Here is a 19,577-nt window from a genome sequence, read left to right on the forward strand (position 1 = left end):
CCACGCCTCTGCTGTTCAATCACATCTGATTCTTGCTTCGCACTTCTCGCACACAATTTGTTTTTTTATCCGCCTCCTGTTTCATATTTCCTCGGAGCAGCGGGAGACTGATGAATAAATGATGATGAAGTGATGAATTAGAGATGAAAAATTAATAAGTGATGGCCCGAGATAATGGTTGTCTGTGGTCACGTGACCCCGCCCCCCGTCTTTACTGTTTGCGGGAAGTCTTGTCAGTTCATTCACCGTGAGCACGAGGACACACACGGATGATGCCCGAGCTCCAGGTGAGTTTGACCAGTGTAATAGTACTGCCGTATAACTTCCGTGTCAGAGTACTCATCACAGTACTACTACTACTGTAGCAGGTTCTACTCACAGGCTTCTAGTGTTGTTTATTTAACAGTCAGTGAATCAGTAAGTTGTTTATATACGATGTGTCGGTCCGTTGTTAGACGTAACGGTAGATGGCCCGGTGTGCAGGAATTACCACAATCTGTGGCTCTAGCATCTTTATATATACACTTGACTTATTATAAAACATGGGAACTGACCTGGAAACTGTTGCAGAGGATCATGTCGTCGTCAGTCACAATATAAATACCATAAACACAGTCATTAAAATGACAGACAGCTGAAGAACAATGATGATTATTTGTTAAATGACTAATGTTACTGTGACATATCCATGAAACACATGGTTATAACTTTAAAGGTGATTTTAAAGGTTCCACTGCTGATAAAATGACTCATCTATGTAGTACTACATTAGTCACAGTACATCTGTTATAGAACTCGTATCACCACATGATTCATACTACTACTACTAACAACAATGAAAAAGTCACTTTCGGCTTTTCCCGACTAGGGGTCCCCACAGCGAATCGTCACACTGACGACCCGCATGTTGACATTGGGCACGTGTTTTACACAGGATGCCCTTCCTGACTCGAACCCGGGCTGCAGCACCATAACCACTAGCCTACCAGGGACGGCTCATAATAATAATAATAATAATAATATTGTTTACCAACATCAGGGTCGTGTTAGATGATGCTTCAGTTGCTGTGTCCATTTTATTACAGTTCTCTTATAGTGTGGTCTTGTAATAGATTCACGTTACACACATATGACCATAATACTGTTGGACTATCAACAAGATATAAACAAATTTTAAACTTTCTCTGAATAATTAATTGGGTTCATTTTTAAACTGATCAGTAAGATTCAACTGTCTAAATCCATCCGTCATCATCATCATCAATTGTTACAGCTATCAAGGTCAATAATCAGAGTTCTGCCCTACCCACCTCTAAAACCTGAGCATGTGATTGGCTGCTGCAGAGTTTGTTAATCGGTTAAGGCTGAATTATTGATCTGCAGTGAAACTGACCTCAGAGGAAGGAGGTGACAATCAGCCAATCAGAACGCAGCTGCTCTGATTTTAATGCAGCTTTTATTTCCAGTAGAAACAGGCGAGCGGGTTCACTTCATCCTGAAATATTCATATGTGAGACTCAGCACAAGGAGGAGAGGAGAGGGGAGGAGCTCAGAGCATCATGGGGCCTCCAGCAGCATAAGTAAGGGAAGGTGTAGTCTTAAAGGTAGAGAGGGCGTCTCTCTCTCTGAGACTGGGAGTTGGTTCCACAGGAGAGGAGCGTGATGGCTAAAGGCTCTGCCTCCCATTCTACTTCTGACTATAAGAGGAGTCATCTTAATTTTAATTAGGTTCTTATGAATAACTCCTCTGGAGTTGATTCTTGATTTATATAATTTAGGTGGGCGGGGGGCAGACACAGTCTCTATGGGGTACTGGGAGCGTTGGGTGGGTAGCAGCTGCAAGGAGACAGCAGAGAGGCGTGTAAGACTGCGACCCTGCATCCTGGACTCAACTCTGGGTTGTCATAATTTAGGTTGTAAAACAAACTCGTCCAGATTTCTAGATAAGAGAGCCGCACCACCCAAAGTGGGATGGATGCCGTCTCTGCTAATCAGACCAGGTTTTCCCCAAAATGTTTTCCAGTTGTCTATGAAGCCCACGTTATTTTCTGGGCACCACCTAGACAGCCAGCGGTTGAATGACGACATGCGGCTAAACATGTCGTCACTGGTCACATTGGGTAGGGGTCCAGAGAAAACTACGGAGTCCGACATTGTTTTAGCGACGTTACACACCGACTCAACATTAGTTTTAGTGACATTTATTACAAGTACCATTATCACTAAAGGAGGCAGAGGGTTAGCATAACAAAGCCATTGCTCTCAACTAAGCTACTAGCTTAGCTAGTTTCTAAGCTAGCTGATCTAAAGTAGCAAGTTAAATTTGGAAATTATTAAGAACCTGTAACACAGGTGCCTAAGTAGTTCAGGCGTATGTTGTGATTAGCTGATGTTCAGATAAACCTAGAAATTAGTGAACTTAATCCGTAATCACGGTGTTTCCTTTCATTTTTATGCGGATGATTGCCAGCTTTACCTACCGGTTAATAAGGTGAGCTCTTCCGTTAGCACACTTCCTGAATGTCTGGATGACATTAAATCTTGGCTTGCTTTTAACTTTTTAAAGCTGAATGAGGATAAGACTGAGGTGATAGTATTTGGTGATTCTGTTGGTTCACCATCTGTTGACTTGGGCTCATTGGCTCATTATAATAAAAAGAATATTCATCTTTTAACAGGTACAAGTAAATATGAACATATCTCTCCAGTTTTGGCCTCCCTACACTGGTTACCTGTCCATTTTCAGGTCCATTACAAAATTTTACTCTTTGTTTTTAAATCCCTTCATGGCTCTGCACCATCCTACTTATCTGATTTGCTTCATTGGCATACACCCACACGCTCTCTGAGGTCAGCAAATCAGTTTCTCTTGAGTGTCCCAAGAACAAAGTGTAAGCTTAGAGGTGATGCTGGTCCTAAACTCTGGAATGATTTACCGCTGTCCATTAGACAAGCCTCTACCCTGTCTGTTTTTAAGTCTCTTTTAAAAACTCATTTATTTTCACTGGCATTTTGATATTTTTGTGTTGATTTTAGTCATTTTTATATTGATTATATGTTATATTGTTGTTTGTGGGTTTATAATTTATACTGTTTTATTCCAATGCACAGCACTTTGGTCCACTGGTTGTTTTTAGTGCTTTATAAATAAAGTTGGTATGGTATGGTAAACAGTTTGGTAGCAGGCACAATAAACAGGAAGTGAATACGATTATAGCAAGAACAGGAAACAGCAGGAACCACAGAAGAAGAGAACACCCAAAATCTGACACACATTGACATTTGTTCAGCATCTTGTCAACATGAACCATACAGAACTAATGAGGTAAAAAAAAAAGTACAGAGTAAAAACGAATCAAACATCTAAACATAAAAACAGAATGCTAAATACTGTGTATGAGGCTTAAATGCTATATATTAATATGTTTTTATTTTTAATGTTGAAGCTGTCAGTGTGTTGATCGGCCTCTTCAATGTGCCTTTGAATGTGGTGTTTAAATATTATTGTTACATGAAGACAATTGTAAAGATGTAAAAACTACAACCACATCCTCTTAAAAAACTGAACTCTGTTGCCAAATACAACTCTGATTTCTGGTTGTGCATTTGTAATGTAGTTGGTCGATGAAAACCATTTACTTTCAGAACATGATTAACATTCCCTTAAACTACAAAACCATTTTTTTTTATTTATCGTCCTACAGATATGAAAATATCAGAATGCATAAACCTGGAAAGGTGTGTTTTCCTGTGAACAGGTTTTCTAAGAACTGTTCATGCAGATGTTTTACAATGTGGGAACTGACAACAGAACCAAAACTGCAATGTTAGTCAAAGCTGTTATTTTGGAGGGGGTTTCCTGTGGACTGGCATACAGGAAGCAAAGCAGCACAGTAAAACTGACAGACTGAATCATGTTTCTGAGAAGTGCAAGTTCCCATCAGTTTGTGTTTTGATACAATAATTAAGTCTGTGCCTTGTTGATAACTCACCATGTGCTTTGATTTCCTCCACTGGCTGTGACAAAATGTACAAGTGACAATGGAGAAACATAGCATTAAGACAACAGTGCAAAGTAAAAAATGTGGAGACAAAAACGTAGGGGTGATATCAAGACAAAAGCTTAGAGATGATAAAACGGACAGTGTTGATCACTTAGAAACTGAGAGGATAAAAATATAAAGTTGATCATTCAGACAAGCTGACGTATAGACATTAATGTAGAAATGATAAGTCAGAGATGATAACGTAGCAGTAACACACTAACGGTAACATACCACTGACAATCCACCAAAGGCAACATGCCAACAGCTTTGCGCCAATGTTAACAGTACCACACCGATGGTAACAGTGGTAACGCGCCAACGGTAGACATACCAGGAGACTCAACAGAACCATGTGATTTAATGTCTGTTGTCACTTATTGTTTCCTATGTCCTGTTCTTCTCTCTCCCTGCAGACAAACGTATCTTGCATCACGCCACCAGTGAGTGAAGCTGCTTCTCTGACAACCAATGAGAGTTTGTCAACATGCGAGCCTCCGTATAATGATGGCCGCCTGCCACTGGTGCTGCTGTACAGTGTTGTGCTGGTTGTTGGCCTGCCTGCTAACATTGTGACAGTCTACCTCACCTGGCAGCAGGTACGCAGGAAGAATGTGTTGGCTGTTTACCTGTGGGGTCTGGCAGTGTGTGACCTCACCTATCTGTTCACACTGCCTCTGTGGGCACACTACATCAACCTTGGTCACCGGTGGCCATGGGGTTGGCTCACCTGCAAGATAACAGGCTACATCTTCTTCAACAACATGTACGTCAGCATCTTCCTGCTCTGCTGCATCTCCCTTGACCGCTATAATGCTGTGGTCTACAGCTTGGAGTCCCGTGGTCTGCGGCGGCAGCGCCCCGCCTTCATCATCACACTCACTGTTTTCCTGTTAGTCGCCATTGTTCACGTCCCTGTCTTCAACATGAAGGAAGGCAATGCCAATGAAAGTGACCAGCGCTGCTTTGAGCCAAATGAAGACTACACCAAGCCAAATCGAGACAACACCACTTTGATGATCTTAGACTATGCCCGCGTTGTGATCGGTTTCCTAATCCCGCTGCTGCTGCTGGCGACAACGAATCGCGGGATCCTGGCCAACGTGCAGCGCAGCACAGGGCTGCAGTACAAGCAAAAGCAGCGAGTGCGCTGGCTGACGGTGGCAGTGGTGGTCCTCTTCCTGGTCTGCTTTGCCCCATACCACCTGCTCCTGCTGGTCAGGACCACCATGTTCCACTTCCCCCAGAAGAACACCTATATGTTCAAGAAGATCATTCACACCCTCTACACCATCTCCATTGGCCTGTCCACCATCAACAGCGCCATCGACCCCATTCTCTACGTTTTGTCCAGCGACAACATCCGCAAGGAGCTGTGCCAAGGATTGACACAGATCTGGGCCCGAGCACACCCGAGATCACGATCTGACAGCAGCCAGAACAAGATCCAGCCCAGCAAGAACTCTTCTGATCAGAAGGCAGGGACTGAGATGGAGAGGCAGCAAGGAGGAAACCCACTTGTGCCAAGGACTGACACAGATCTGGGACCGAGCACACCTGAGATCACGATCTGACAGCAGCCAGAACAAGATCCAGCCCAGCAAGAACTCTTCTGATCAGAAGGCAGGGACTGAGATGGAGAGGCAGCAAGGAGGAAACCCACCAGAGTGTGCTGGTCTCTGAAGGACTCTTTTGGTCTCCACTGGTTTCTGCTGGTCCCTGCTAATGTCTGCTGGACTCAGCTCATCTCTGATCTGGTCTTAGAGTTTGTCCTGAGACTAGAGGAAACATCATGGAGTCACTGAAGGGTGAGCAACGAGACCAGGACCAGGAGCTGGTGAGATCTGTTTCTGCGGACTAAAGGGACGGACACAGGGACTTCCACTAAAATTACTCAGGAGTTTGTTCAGGAAACTGAGGTTTTGATTTTCCAGAGCAAACTGCAGCTGTTTGTTTTTGAATGGCAGAAATGTTGTGTTGTTTATTTTCTCACCAGACACAGTAAAATATTTTCATTTCATCACAGACTAAATGTTTGTCTAGGTCATTTCTCGCCCGAGTCTGGTAAAATGTTCATGAGTCAATTGTCTTCTGAATTAAGACACAGAGTCAGAAACCCAAGTACAATCTGAATGTTCCAGTGCAGTACAAGTATAAAGTCTTCCAGTCTGTCTCTGCTGTCTTCCAGCAGGCAGCAGGGGTTTCCTGTCTGCACCGATATGTCGACAAAACTTTGATCCCGCTGAGCAGTTTACTGTTTTTCACATCACCTGGCTGTCCGTTACCATGACAACAGTCAGGCAGGTGACAGGAAGTGACTGAGAGTCAGTTACAGATCTCTACGTTCATTAACAACAACAACAAATCAGGTTACCCATGTTTACCATGGTAACAGCAGGTGGTTTACAGGGAGGACAGGGGGAGGTGGATTAACACGTTAGATAATTTTGTTGTCAGTTTCTCCATATCCTGGATCTGGTTGTTCTAAGAAAGTCTCACTGGGCTTGTTGTCATGGCAACAAGTCCATCATGTCAAACCTGTTCAGGAGCAGGTTAGTTTTCAGGCTTATTCAGTGTAAACAAGGTAACTTCACAGATTTAAGCGTCTTGGAGCAGGAAGTGACTCAACGACATCAGAGTGATAAGATACGAGTTTAAAGAAAACAGACAGTACTGAGAAATCAACAGAACCCAAACCGTTCTTAATCAGATGGTACCGTTTTAGTCTGGGAGGAAATAGTTTATGCTGCGTTTCCACAATGGGACCCTAACCAGTGGTACACACCGTACATTTCACCATCACCGGGCGTAGCCTCCTGTTTCATTAACTTTGTGTTTGCACACGGTGCTTGTAATGCCAAGACGTGATGAGCATTACTCAGCATGACACGTTTTGGTAGGTTCCTAAAACTGAACCTATAGTGGACTGTTAGTGTCTCGTTTTGAGGGCAGACAAAGAGGAGCTGCACTCAGACCACCACTGACCTAAGGTTCCTCGCCAGGGGCAGTCTTTTATACAGGGTTGTTGATGTGGAAAACTTAATAAAGAAGAGAGTTTGAGCTATTTTAAAAGTGTACCTGGCTCTGAAACTGTTCCCGTGAGTTATCAGAGTCGTGCCTTCTTCCCATGTGCCATAAAAACAAAGGATCTAAAGCTATTATTACAATTTTTCTCAATAGCTGTGGCCAAGTTCATTTACTGTATCTAGGTTACAGTGACTTCAGAAAGGATTCCCACCCCTACATTTTACTACTGTAAATTCATACTGAAATTGAAAAGAAGCACTTGGAATATGTAAGGAGTGAAGGGGTGGGAATCCTTTCTGACAGGACTATGTGTAATTCATAACAGTTGAGTCACTGACATATTTTAACAAATGTCAATATATATGGTCTAGTGACTAGATTCTAGTCACTGGCCGTGAGATTATGCACTTATCTTAGATGACTGAATCCAGCTTTTCCAATCATAACATAGGTGGGAGTTGGAGAACTGAAATATCCGGATAACTTTTAGCTGACATTGGAAAATCCAGAATTGCTCATTTGAGCTAGGATTTGTTTAGCAACGTACAAAGAACACCCCCTCAATCACTACCACAGAAAACAAAGGAGAGCCGCAAACCATTATAACTGAAAAGCTGTAACTAGGGAACGTTTGGCATTTTAGCCTGGAAACGATTAGTGATTTAAAAAGTTGCGGATTAATTTTCTGTCACTTGGGTAGCTACATTACAAATACATCTGAGCCTAGTACAAGGACCACTCATATCCACAGGAAAAGATAAATAAATGATCCAAAACAGAACTTTGTAGTGCATCCAACTAAAGAAAAGCGATAAACAAGCAATAAATGTTAAAATCATAGACAACTGTACTTAATTAGTTGCTGAAATGTGTTAATTATTTGTAGGAAAAGTGCTGTAATGTTTCTCAGAAAAAAGCTAAATGTGGAGAAAATCAAACCTCATTTAAAAACGGTCATGGTTATTGAGGAAAAGCTACAAAGAAAAACTAACAATAACTGTAGTAGAACTGAGAGTAATAGGCGACGTTACAGTGATACCAGTCTGCAGAATATTCTCTTACTTTATTTACCTGTAATCCAGAGATTATATGAAGTAATCAGAATTCAAGTGCACACAAGTTCATCATCTAAAGAGTTTTTAATAAATTAAGATGATTTAGAGGATTGCTCATTTGATGTCAGATCTGTTTAGGTTGTATGAAGAACACCACCTGGATCCTGTACCATAAGATGAGGTCAGTGGCTTATCTAGCCAAGGCTCAGCTCAGGTTTCCTGGCACCACAAAACTGGCTCACTTTTTAATCAGGCTAGATCACATATATTCTTAGGCTTTCCTTAATATTTGAAAGTTATTTCTAGTGTTTCAATAGTTTCTTGTTCTATTCTAGACATGCTCCATCTCATATTGTTGGTACGATCAGAACGGCACTAGGCCCAGATGGTGTGACCCCCTCCTGGCTGAAAGCCTGTGCTGATCAGCTGGCCCCCATCTTCACACTTATCTTCAACAGGTCACTGGAACTGTGTGAAGTCCCCTCCTGCTTCAAACGCTCCACCATCATTCCAGTCCCCAAGATGAAAGAAAATGCACGTGGAACATGCAAGGAGTGAAGGGGTAGGAATCCTCTGACACGACTGGATCTCTGTGGAATTCATAAGCAGTTTGCAGAATATTCTTGTACTTTAATGCAGAGATTAGCTATATGAAGTAAAGGGAATTCATGGCACACTCATCCATTATCTAAACACTTATTAATGAGGATGATCCAGACAACTCGTGCACTGGAATTCCTTTTACTTTGTAACTGTATTGTCCTGCTCCAGTTCATCACTCTGTTGGATGTGCACAGGATTACTATTTACGCATTAAACAGAAATACTACAAACTACGTTGTCATATAGCAGTGGACATGCATTTCTTGCGACATTAAGAATTTAGATGAGCCACTTCTGCATTTAACTTGTCAGCCACTTCCCTTTGCATTTTGCAGTGATGTGCTAATCAAAGCTTCATATGTTTTCATATTCCTCCAGCAGAAGCTCTCTCTGCTGCAGTGACTGTGCTCTCTCTTTGAACATCTGCAGCTGAATCAATCTAGCTTTTAATATCCACAACACAGGTGGAGGTTGAAGAACTGAAATATCTGGATAACCTTAGCTGGCATCCTGTGGTGTGGTCACTGCAACCTGGAGCTGAACACACTCAAAACAGTGGAAATGACAGTGGGCTTTAGGAAAAACCCTGCCATCCACAGCAGTACTGTATCAGCAGCGAAGTCCTACAAGTTCCTGGGCTCCACTATCTCCCAGGACCTGAAGTGGACGTCCAACATCAGGACCATCACCAAGAAGGCACAGCAGAGGATGTACTTCCTGCTCCAGCTCAGGAAGTTCGACCTGCCCCAGGAGCTGCTGATACAGTTCTACAGAGGAATCATCGAGTCTGTTCCCTTTGCATTTTGCAGTGATGTGCTAATCAAAGCTTCATATTTTTTCATATTCCTCCAGCAGAAGCTCTCTCTGCTGCAGTGACTGTGCTCTCTCTTTGAACATCTGCAGCTGAATCAATCTAGCTTTTAATATCCACAACACAGGTGGAGGTTGAAGAACTGAAATATCTGGATAACCTTAGCTGGCATTCGAAAATCCAGGATTGCTCCTTTGATCTGGGATGTGTTTAGCGATGTATGATGTTGAGTACTTGGTGTAAATAAACTGAATAGATACAAATACAATCAGAACCTTTAAAGTTTGACAGATTGTACCTTTAAACTTATCATATAATAATCATTCAATACAAGTCTTGTCCCTGTGCAGACAGGAAGAAACGAAATACAATTAGAACCAGATGCAGCCTTAGAAAATTATATTTTCCCTTAAAGGAAAAAATAAAGTTGTATATGTGAGCAAGATTTAGATTCTCAAATCAGCCGAGAAACATGAAAAAGCAGCAGAATGGTCCTTTAACCAGAAGTCAAAGTACCAAGTAAAAAGAAGTGACCCAACTTTCCGCTGTACTTACGACACTACTTCCTGTGTCAGAAAGATAAACCCTTACACTTTATCTTTGAACATGACATGATCTGAGGTCAGATATGTGTATTGCTGTTCTCAGAGCAGTGCCAGTTCTGACATGTGGATAACCACCTTTATTTGGCCAAGTATGTTACACACACCGAATTCGTTTCTGGTACAGAACCGAGGCAACCATCTGTGGTGCCACCTCAACCGATGGCTCTAACCATTGGGTGCAAGGTGGTACCGAGATTAACCACCTTCCGGTTGGGAGACCACTACTCTACCCACTGAACCAGTCGACCACAACCACCAACATAATCACAACATCAAATGCTGAACACCTTGAAGACTGTCCAGACTTCTACTTAGACAGGGCAGTTACAGAGCACTTCCTTTTTCTGTTTTCATATGTCAGGTTAAAAGACATCACTAGTTCATCTGCAGCTCTGACCAGGAGGGGAAACCAGATGTGCTGTATGGTCAGAGGGTGTTGTGCGCTGTACCAATTGTAAAGGTCTTCAAGGCACATGTGGGATTCATGACATGTATACAGGATAGAGTTAGTGTATGAACACTGGTCACAAACCAGTAATTACAGAAACTAACATGACACAAATGCAGCAGCGTACGGATTCTGACACCCCCGTCTCTCGGCCATGATTGAAACCAGATCACCGTAACATCCCAAATCTTACCTTGATATTTCAGGTTAAGCTTTGGGACTCGTGGCCTCTGCAGGTCTCGTCTCCAGCACTCGGTGGTGGAGGGGGCTTTCTGCCCCCCAGCGACCACCAGGTGTAGGCCAGGTGCATCCCAACACTTGTACAGGTACTAGATCAGATCACAGATTTGTTAAATCAGCTTCACCACATGTGCATCCATCAAAATACAGTGCAGAATTATGGGTAATGCAGTACATTAAACCACAGACTGCAGTCACTCATCTGTATGCTAGTTCAACTCAGGGGAGCATATTTAAATATTCCCAGTTACAATCGGATCAAACGACCGTCTTCCAGTGACAGAGTCAACATTTACGTTAACTGATAACTGTTAAAATGTTTTGTTCTGACTCATTTTAATGAACATCAGGGCTTTTTTAAATAAAATCTAAATGAAATAATTCAGATTAAACCCACTCATTTCAGTTTAAATTTGAGAAGTAAATCCACCAACAAGAAGTGAGATTGGTGTTCTTACGAGAAAGCTTAACTAGTCTGTCTGCACACCACCGTGTGTGTCAACAGGAAATTGCTAAACTGATAAAATTTTGCACAGAATCTATTTCTGTGCTGAGACAAAGGCAAGTTTAAACTGATCTGCTGTCAGTCAGAGCTGAGGGAAAACTAACCTGCAGTTTTTATCTGTTCATAAACTTTAAAACCATCTAAAACAGATGTTTACCTGCACACCTGAGCCCCATGCCAAACAAAGTCAGCTCCACTGCACATTTTGTTCTGTCGCCATGATTTTTGTCTGTATCACCTGGGCCAGGTGCATCTCATGAGTGATGTTTTAATCTGAGCTTGGTGTCAGAGAGGAGCAGAGGTTAACAGCTGGATATCAGTGTTGAAATACAAAGATTTGACCAACAGTTTGTTTTCACAATTTCTGCAGTAAAGTGAAAAACGTGAAATCTGAATGAAACCTGAAGAATTCGACAACTAAAAATGTTTCCGAACAACAACGGAGGTCTGTGGCACAGATGAATCATCTAAACCAGGCTTACTGTTGGTTTTAGTCTCTGTATGGGGACTGTTTCCACTGGAGTCTTTGAGCCGGGTCAGAGGGGTTTCTGTCACTTACAGAATACATACATAAGTATATACAGTATGTTCTTACAGTGTACAAGCACTGCTTTTTGTTGTCCATTATGTTTCTATTGGTTTCTCCAAATGTGCAGCAACAATGAGGATTCAGAAATGAGTAAGAGCAAACCTGTCGGACACAACTGAGGGTTTGATGATTCTTTGAGGCTTGAAATTTGCTCTGAGATTAATTAAATATGACAAAAACACTACAGAGTCTGGTGGAGTGCCCTCTGACATCACTGATGAGGTCACTACGTCAGTCAACACATTTGTTTACATCAATGTTTTTCATATTAAATTTGTTCTGTTGTGATTTGTGGGGGTTTTCTGTGTAGCTGTGTTTTTGTGTCTAGCCAGTTGTCATGTTCTGTTTAAACTTTGATAAAGTTGTAAATAATGGTTGTTAGAAAAAAGTAAAACAGGTGAATTTAGGAGGAAAAAGTGAAGTAAAAGTTATATTCTAAATTAAAAGACCTGTCCAGGTGTTGACTCCTCAAGACACAGAAACCAAGATTGTCTTCAGATTCTTTTATTGCATTTCTGTTTGGCTGCTAATAGGTTTATAATTACAAAGATTCATTAACTGGTGATTTTGGAAGAAACAAAGCAGTAGTGTTCAGGTGTGACCCCCCTCACCTGACTCCACCTGAGCTCAGAGGTCTTTTTTTTTTTGGCGGTGGTGGTGGGGTAGGCAGGAAAGATCATCACGGACACAAAATCAGATTATTTTTCTCCTACAACAACAAAGATGATGACAATGTGCAACTTTGACAAAACTTTAAAATTAAATCATACAGTGTATTTCTATCAGAGTGAGACCTCCTGTTTGTCAAAGGAGTTAGCCACAGTTAACTCAATGGCTAACGGCTTGCTAAAACTCAACAGGAAGTGGCTGAACAAAGAAAAAGAAGAGGTGGTGACTGGTCCCACATAGTCAATCAGAATAAAGGTCACAGCACACAGTCGCTGTCAGTAGGGGTGGGGTTAAAAACCAGGGGCACAGCTTCCCAGCAGGTAAATCCACCAAAATAAAAGCAGCATAAGATGTCTTGCCCCGCCACAATAAAATCATCAATGTAAAATCTAAACTCCGCAGCCTGATTAGTTCATTCACTCCTCCCTCAGATGGGGCCTCAGGGATCAGAGTCCAGGCCGTCCAGGGTGAGCTGGCTGCGGTGGGGGGAGTTGGGGCTGGGAGGGCTGCTAGGGTTGGAGCTGTTGGAGGGGGTCGAATGTTTGGTGGAGTCCGAGTCCCGCTGGGTGAGAGACATTCACAACACAGAGAGAGAGAAAAAGAGAGAGGCTCACTGTAAAGTAAACTGTAGTCTCATCAGTTTCATCTGGACCAAACTAACTTTTAGTTCTGGTTTGTTTCGCCACAGGAAGGCCCAGGTCTAAATTCAGGTACGGAGGTGGGGGCTAGCACTGCCCGAAGGGTTAGAACTTTCTGGGGGGGCCTGTAGCTCAGTTGTTGTAATGCTGCATGTTTCAAACCCCCACCCACACACACATAGTTTCAGATGATAATCAGGACAGAGTGGCTCGAGGGGTTTTACCACAGAGACACGACATGAAATGCCAGCATCTTTCTTTTAATCCATCACATCTACAGGAACATTCCTGTAAACGTTCACCTGTGTTTCACCAACAGAAAACAAATGAAATAAACCTAACTTCTGAAATGATCGACGGACCGATTCTGAAGTGTTACCGTACGTCCTGCAGCCAATCAAATTCATTCTTCCTAATTATTCTCAGTCTCAAGCTCAGCAGCAGGAAGCAGACGAAGGTTCATGAAAGCACCGACTCAGATCTGATGGTGTCAGAAAAATGTTCCAAACTGGGGTGTTACACTCCAATCTGTCCTTTTTTAGTGGCAGTACTACACGTTTGTCGCATGTTAAACTCTTCTGTTAAAACTATTATGAGCCAAGTTCAGCTGGATGTTTACAGCTGTTTATTTCAGTCTGACACGAGTTGTGTTTTTTGTTTAGACCCAAACGACTTGTTTGGATCAATAGAGGAATACCAGATCAGGATTAAGGATTTATGTTGGAAAACCCTTTTAATAAAACTGATGCAGTAACATGTCAGAGCTGAGGACAGACTAGCAAAATAGCTGAGCATCTGTGAGGACACTGGTAACAGCCTTGCAGCGATTACATAAGGATCCCAGGATGCTTCAGTCAGGGTTCAGGCCACGCACAGACCAAAGACAAGTCACGAACTAACAAGCACCCGAACAACCAACGTGCGTTTGCTCATTTCAGTAAATCAAGGGGTCGGCCCATTTCACCAGTCCACTTCAGTCCCTGTCACTGAGTCGCCGTCCAACTAACGAGATAAACTCATCTGAGTCCGTTTTAACTGAATGGGAAACCGACTCCATTTCAGTTTTTATTTAACTGGTCAAAAAATACTTTTGTCTGACAGTTTATATACAATCACTAATATAATATTCTAAAAGTACAGTAGCGGTCACAGATGATGGACACTCCAGTTTTTAAACATGTTACCTCTCGGTCCAGGTCCTGGTCTGGTTCGTTAATACTGCGGGACGAGGCTCCTCCTCCAAAATCTGAACCAACAGAAACACATATTATAGGTGACATTACAACCAAGGTGTGCATGTACCTGAAATTGTACAGATGATGTGTGCGTACAGGTGTGTTTACCTGAAGCTGTACGGGTGATGTGTGTCTTGGATTTCTGTTGCCGGGAGATAGTGGACAGGGGGCGGGGCTTATCTTTAATAGCATCATCCTGAGAGGAGGGCATCACACTCTGCACACAGACATACACGTACACATGTTAAACACAAGCATTAACCACGGACAGGAAGCTGGTTTACACATTGCCGTCCCACAGGAACAGGTCACCATGAGGAGAACACGTCAGTCTCCAGCGCCCCCCGTCCTCATAGTCCTGACAAGAGTTTAACAAATAGCAATATTATTGTGTTTTGTTTCTGCAGCCTGGACTCATGGGACATGTAGTTCCAGGACGTTTCAGACTGCAGGTCCAGAAAAGTCCGGGCTTTGGACATTCTTGCAGAAGCAGGACTGAGGACAGGAGGCGGTGAAAACGTCAGTCAGACCTACAGAGGATAAATTGGACCACAGCAACAACACAACTTCACATGAAACGATGATCTTTAAACGTAAATGCTCTGCAGACCTATGGAGGCAGGCTGAAGCTAAATGCATTCATCCACAGACACACACACACACACTTCTCCACTTCTTCTCAACATTTCACTGGTAAATCTGACCTGATAAAGCTGTCATGTGTGCCATCTATCATATAAATATTTTGTTATACTGTGCAAATGGTTGAGTGTTTGATATGAAAACTGGCAGGTTTCATTTACCAAAATATCCTGCATCATAGCTACACATCTTGGGTTTGTAACAAACCAACTAGCTGGAAAATCAGCTGTAAATTCGGTGGGTTATGATGATTTTAGTGCGGGTAGACCTCCTCCCCTCACACATTCATGCATTAGGTGGCGTAGCCTCGGCGGTCACAGTGATGCACTGCCTTAACAGACAGAAGTGGCTCATGCGCCATCTAGGGTATATAGCTATGAGTCTTGAGGGAGGCTGCCATACTGGCTCTCTCCCTTTGTTCTCAGACACAAGGACGTGACCTTGGAGACGAGTGGGTTGCCACTTTAGTGCTTCTTATGTTGATTCTCTGACACACGCGCCCACACATATGCACACAAACAGTACATACATGCATTCAAAAAGGACACATACAGTCATAGCCAAAAATATCACATTCTTTGGTATTCTCATGTTTATCTTGTCGGAACAACACAAAGAAGAAGAGAAAAGGGCCACATCTGGTCAGTAATGCACAGAACTCCAAAACCGGCCTGGACAGAATTACTGACACCTTTTTCAGCATCTTTAGAAATCAGCCTGTGATGCTCCTTTAATTTGTAATGAGACTCACCTTTACCAACCAACAGGTGCTGGCAATATAGAAATCCCACTGACAACCAGTTAAAACTGAGAAAGGGTGACTCATCCTTTGTGTGGTGTGGACCACACTGAGCACGGAGAAAAGAAAGAAGAACAAAGAATTGTCAGAGGATGTGAGAACCACAATAGTGGAACAGCCTGGACAGTCTCAAGGCTCCAAGTCCATCTCCAGAGATCTGGCTGCTCCTGTGTCCACTGTGCACAACACTGTCAGGACCTGGACCAGCTGGCAAAAGAAAAGTGGTCCAAAGTTCCTATAGAGGTGGAAGAAACTCACTGACGGATACAGGAAGTGACAGGTTTCAGTTATTTTGTCCAGAGGGTGTGCTGCCAAATATTAAGCCGAGGGTGTCAGTGATTCTGTCCACGTCCATGTTTGGAGTTCTGTGTGGACTGTGTCCGACCTTTTCTCTGCTTTGTGTGTCGTTCCAATGCAAACAAAAGAAATAAACATGAGAATACTAAAGAACTTGTGATGGTGACAACTTTCTGGGAGAAGTGGTGTGTTAACTGACAGAAATGCAGCGGTGCCAGTATTTTTGGCCATGATGGTTCACCTAATCCCACCTAATCCCACCTAATCCCACCTAATCCCACCTGTGCATCGTTCAGCACCATTTCTGCCTGGTGTCAGATGTGCTGTTGTCCAACTCAAGCTTCACATTAGAATAAACCCTGTTACACCCTCATCACTAGTGTTTACTGTGGTTTTGCTCCAATATCTTTCAGAGCTTTTGAAAGATTCCTTCCTTACTGTTCCACTGGTTATAAACCTGCTTGTAACACAGTTGTAGCTTAAACACTAATCATTTTAATGGACTTTCCATTTTTGGGGTTAGTCATTTTATGAGATTTTGAGACCTGAATCTGAAAACACCTGCAGTTTGCTGGTCTCTAAAGTAAGGCTCAGCAATTACACCTACACTGGCACTGACTAATGCTGCATTCAGGGCACATCGGAGTATTGTAATTTCCAGTGTCCAACTTGTCAACAGTCCTCTCATCAACATCCAGGTTTTAAATTGTGAAACTGAATTTCCTGGAGTCTGCAGCTGTTTTGTGATGCTCACAGGTCACATCTGTAACACCTGGACGCAGCATTAACCAGATAAAGCGCAGACAGAGACACCACTGTAGACCAGACGAGTGAAGGGGAGCAAGGGGAGGCAGATAGAGAGAAGCTGGCCTACCCTTCCCAGAGAGGAGGTGGAGGGAGAGGAGGAGGAGGAGGAGGAGGAAGGCTGCAGGAAACTCTGCTGGGAGGAGGAAGAAGAGGAGGCTCCTTTCTGCAAGAAGGCGCCGGCCGATGCCGACGTCATGTGATAGACGTGCTCAAAGTTGGAGGGGGGAGAGATGAGGGTGTGGCGGGAGGAGGAGGAGGAAGGGGAGGGAGATGGGGAGGGAGATAAGGAGGTGATATCACCAACCTGAACAATCAGGGAGGAGAAGGAGGAGGAGTAGAGAAAGGTGAGATGAGGAGAAAAGAAAGGAGGAGTAAGTGTGATGAACAGAGACATCAGCGGGGAGAAGGGAGAGGAGGTGAGGGAGTAGAACATGCCGGCAGGAGGTGACAAAGAGGCACAGTTACCAGAGGGAGGTCCATGAGGACCTGCATCCCGTCTCCTGGTCCCATGTGAGCCACGTGGTTGAAGTTTGTCGGGTTTGAAATCATCTTGGACCTCAGCTCCGGATCTCGCAGCATCTCCCTGAAATACAAACATCATACGTGACACAGGCATGTGATGGTAACACCGCACATACAGGCGTGAGAAAAACTAATGGCACTGTTTGCATTTCCTGGTTTTTTACATAAATCGGTCATGAACTGTGCTCTGATCTTCACCAAATACAACATTTCTAAGCTGATAAAACAACCAGTCCTGATCCTTCATGTCTTTATTGAACACATTAAACAGACACAGGGATGTGGACAAAGTCACAGCAGCAGTGTTTTAATAACTTACTTAGATTGTTTATATTGTTAATATAATAATAAACGTGAATCCACGGTGTTGAAAATTTTAACTCCCCATAACGCTAAATCAATGGGAGCCCTGAGCTCGTTTCTCTGCAACGAGACGGTCCCATCTGGGGGTAATAGGAGACAATGACACCCGAAGTGTGTTGCTTATGTTCAGTCTACTCCGTTGTTTTGTTTTGGTTGCTGTCACTGCAGAAAAACCCGCTTCACACAGATAGGATGTCGGAAATGGCAACAGGGTTTTCAGTGCTGTGGTGGCGATCTCAGGGTATTCTGTCATGACTTTAATCCAGAACACCGGCAGAGTTGTTGTCTCGAACATACTGTAATGGTTCTGATGTCTAGCCTCTAGTTATATGGTTCTGTTTTACATTCTATTATATGGTTCTACATGTTATTGCCTCAAAGAATGTGAGAGGGGGCGCTGTGAGGGGTGTGGGAGGAGAGAGCGAGGAAGAGCAGGCAGTTGTTGATGTTGTTGTGGAGTGTTGAATGTTGGGAGTTTTCCAAAGAGAGCTTGTTAGCGTGTGCTGTGGCTAAAACAACAGCATCGAAGCCTGTTAAGTGATTGCAAATAAAAGGACATTGATACCGCAAGAACGTCTGGCTGCTTGTGTAGGAACGGAGAGTATTACAATACTGTAATGACCCTCGGCGTGGAGGATAGAGACTAGCTATACTGAAGCAGCTAAACTAGCTGGCAGGGCGCCCGCACCCATGCCGATCTCAGTTAGTGACTACTCCAGGTTCCATACACCGCACGACTCTGGATAGCACTTGGACGTGTCCTTTATAATGACCACAATGCAACACTGACTTCTCGGTCATTTATTTAGAAATCAACTCAGATCAGATCAGGTCTCCTGAACAACCACATTTCCAACAGGGTCAGTCTCACACATACAATTCAGACTTACGGTTCAAAACATAGCACACAACCAACTAGCAAAACATCGTTAAACAACACATCAGTATAAGTCAGTAACATCAACATACAGCGGGATAACACATTAGAACACTTTAACAACAATTTTACAACTGCTCTCCAAACTAATCACTGAACTCCCATGATGCCCCCCACGCATCATGTCGCTGCCACCAGACCCCTCCCCAATAGCCGACGTAGGTCGTCACAATACTTTTAAGGCCGCCGTCATTTGCGATCTCCAGCAGTTGATCTTCTTCTTGCACAGACCTGCTGGATTCACCTGGTTTGTTGACAAATGGGTTGCGGATCCATTCCTTGGCAGTTCGTGGGTCCTTTGTGGTTGGGAAGTAGCGCTCGAACTCTTTTAAAAGCAAAGACAGGTGATCGTGCACCAGCTGGGAGAATGAAGGCTCAGGCTCAGTCTCACCCAAAATCCCCACTAATGTTTGAAACATGTCCAAAATGCCTCTGTGGACGCGCCGTCCCCACAAATCCAGTTTGGCTTTAAATGCAACTACTTTATCTGCCAACTTGAAGACAGTTGTCATTTTCCCCTGAAGTGACAGATTGAGTTCATTAAGCAGGCTGAATATGTCCACAAGTAAGCCAGTTTTGGCGCTCAAGTAACCGAGAGAATACGGTCATTTTTCAAAATAAAAGATCGTTCAGACTCAGATAATAAATAAAACGGAAATAATTAATGATTTCTTGTGCGGCCCGGTACCAATTGATCCACGGACCGGTACCGGTCCGCGGCCCGGGGGTTGGGGACCACTGG

The 19,577-nt window shown here is 43.4% G+C and overlaps 2 protein-coding genes across 2 annotated transcripts in view; one reads left to right on the forward strand and one right to left on the reverse strand.

The window, feature by feature from the left end:
* The first annotated feature begins 6 nt into the window (after nt 1–6).
* Nucleotides 7–7,862, forward strand: gpr132b (G protein-coupled receptor 132b). The gene is made up of 2 exons (XM_020624638.1): nt 7–287; nt 4,460–7,862. The coding sequence occupies exons 1-2, from the start codon at nt 270–272 to the stop codon at nt 5,615–5,617; spliced, it is 1,176 nt and encodes a 391-aa protein (XP_020480294.1). The 5' UTR covers nt 7–269; the 3' UTR covers nt 5,618–7,862.
* Nucleotides 7,863–12,414: 4,552 nt separating this feature from the next.
* The window catches only part of cdc42bpb (CDC42 binding protein kinase beta (DMPK-like)), a 39,417-nt gene continuing 32,254 nt past the window's right edge, over nt 12,415–19,577 (reverse strand). Inside the window, exons 34-37 of the mRNA XM_020624643.1 lie at nt 17,479–17,596; nt 14,577–14,685; nt 14,418–14,479; nt 12,415–13,157 (exon numbers count right to left, since the gene is read on the reverse strand). Of these exons, the coding sequence (XP_020480299.1) occupies nt 13,035–13,157; nt 14,418–14,479; nt 14,577–14,685; nt 17,479–17,596 (412 nt within the window). The 3' untranslated portion in view covers nt 12,415–13,034. The remainder of the gene's footprint in view (nt 13,158–14,417; nt 14,480–14,576; nt 14,686–17,478; nt 17,597–19,577) is intronic.

The sequence above is a fragment of the Monopterus albus genome, unplaced genomic scaffold, assembly GCF_001952655.1.
Source record: "Monopterus albus unplaced genomic scaffold, M_albus_1.0 scaffold334.1, whole genome shotgun sequence".
Classification (NCBI taxonomy): Eukaryota; Metazoa; Chordata; class Actinopteri; order Synbranchiformes; family Synbranchidae; genus Monopterus; species Monopterus albus.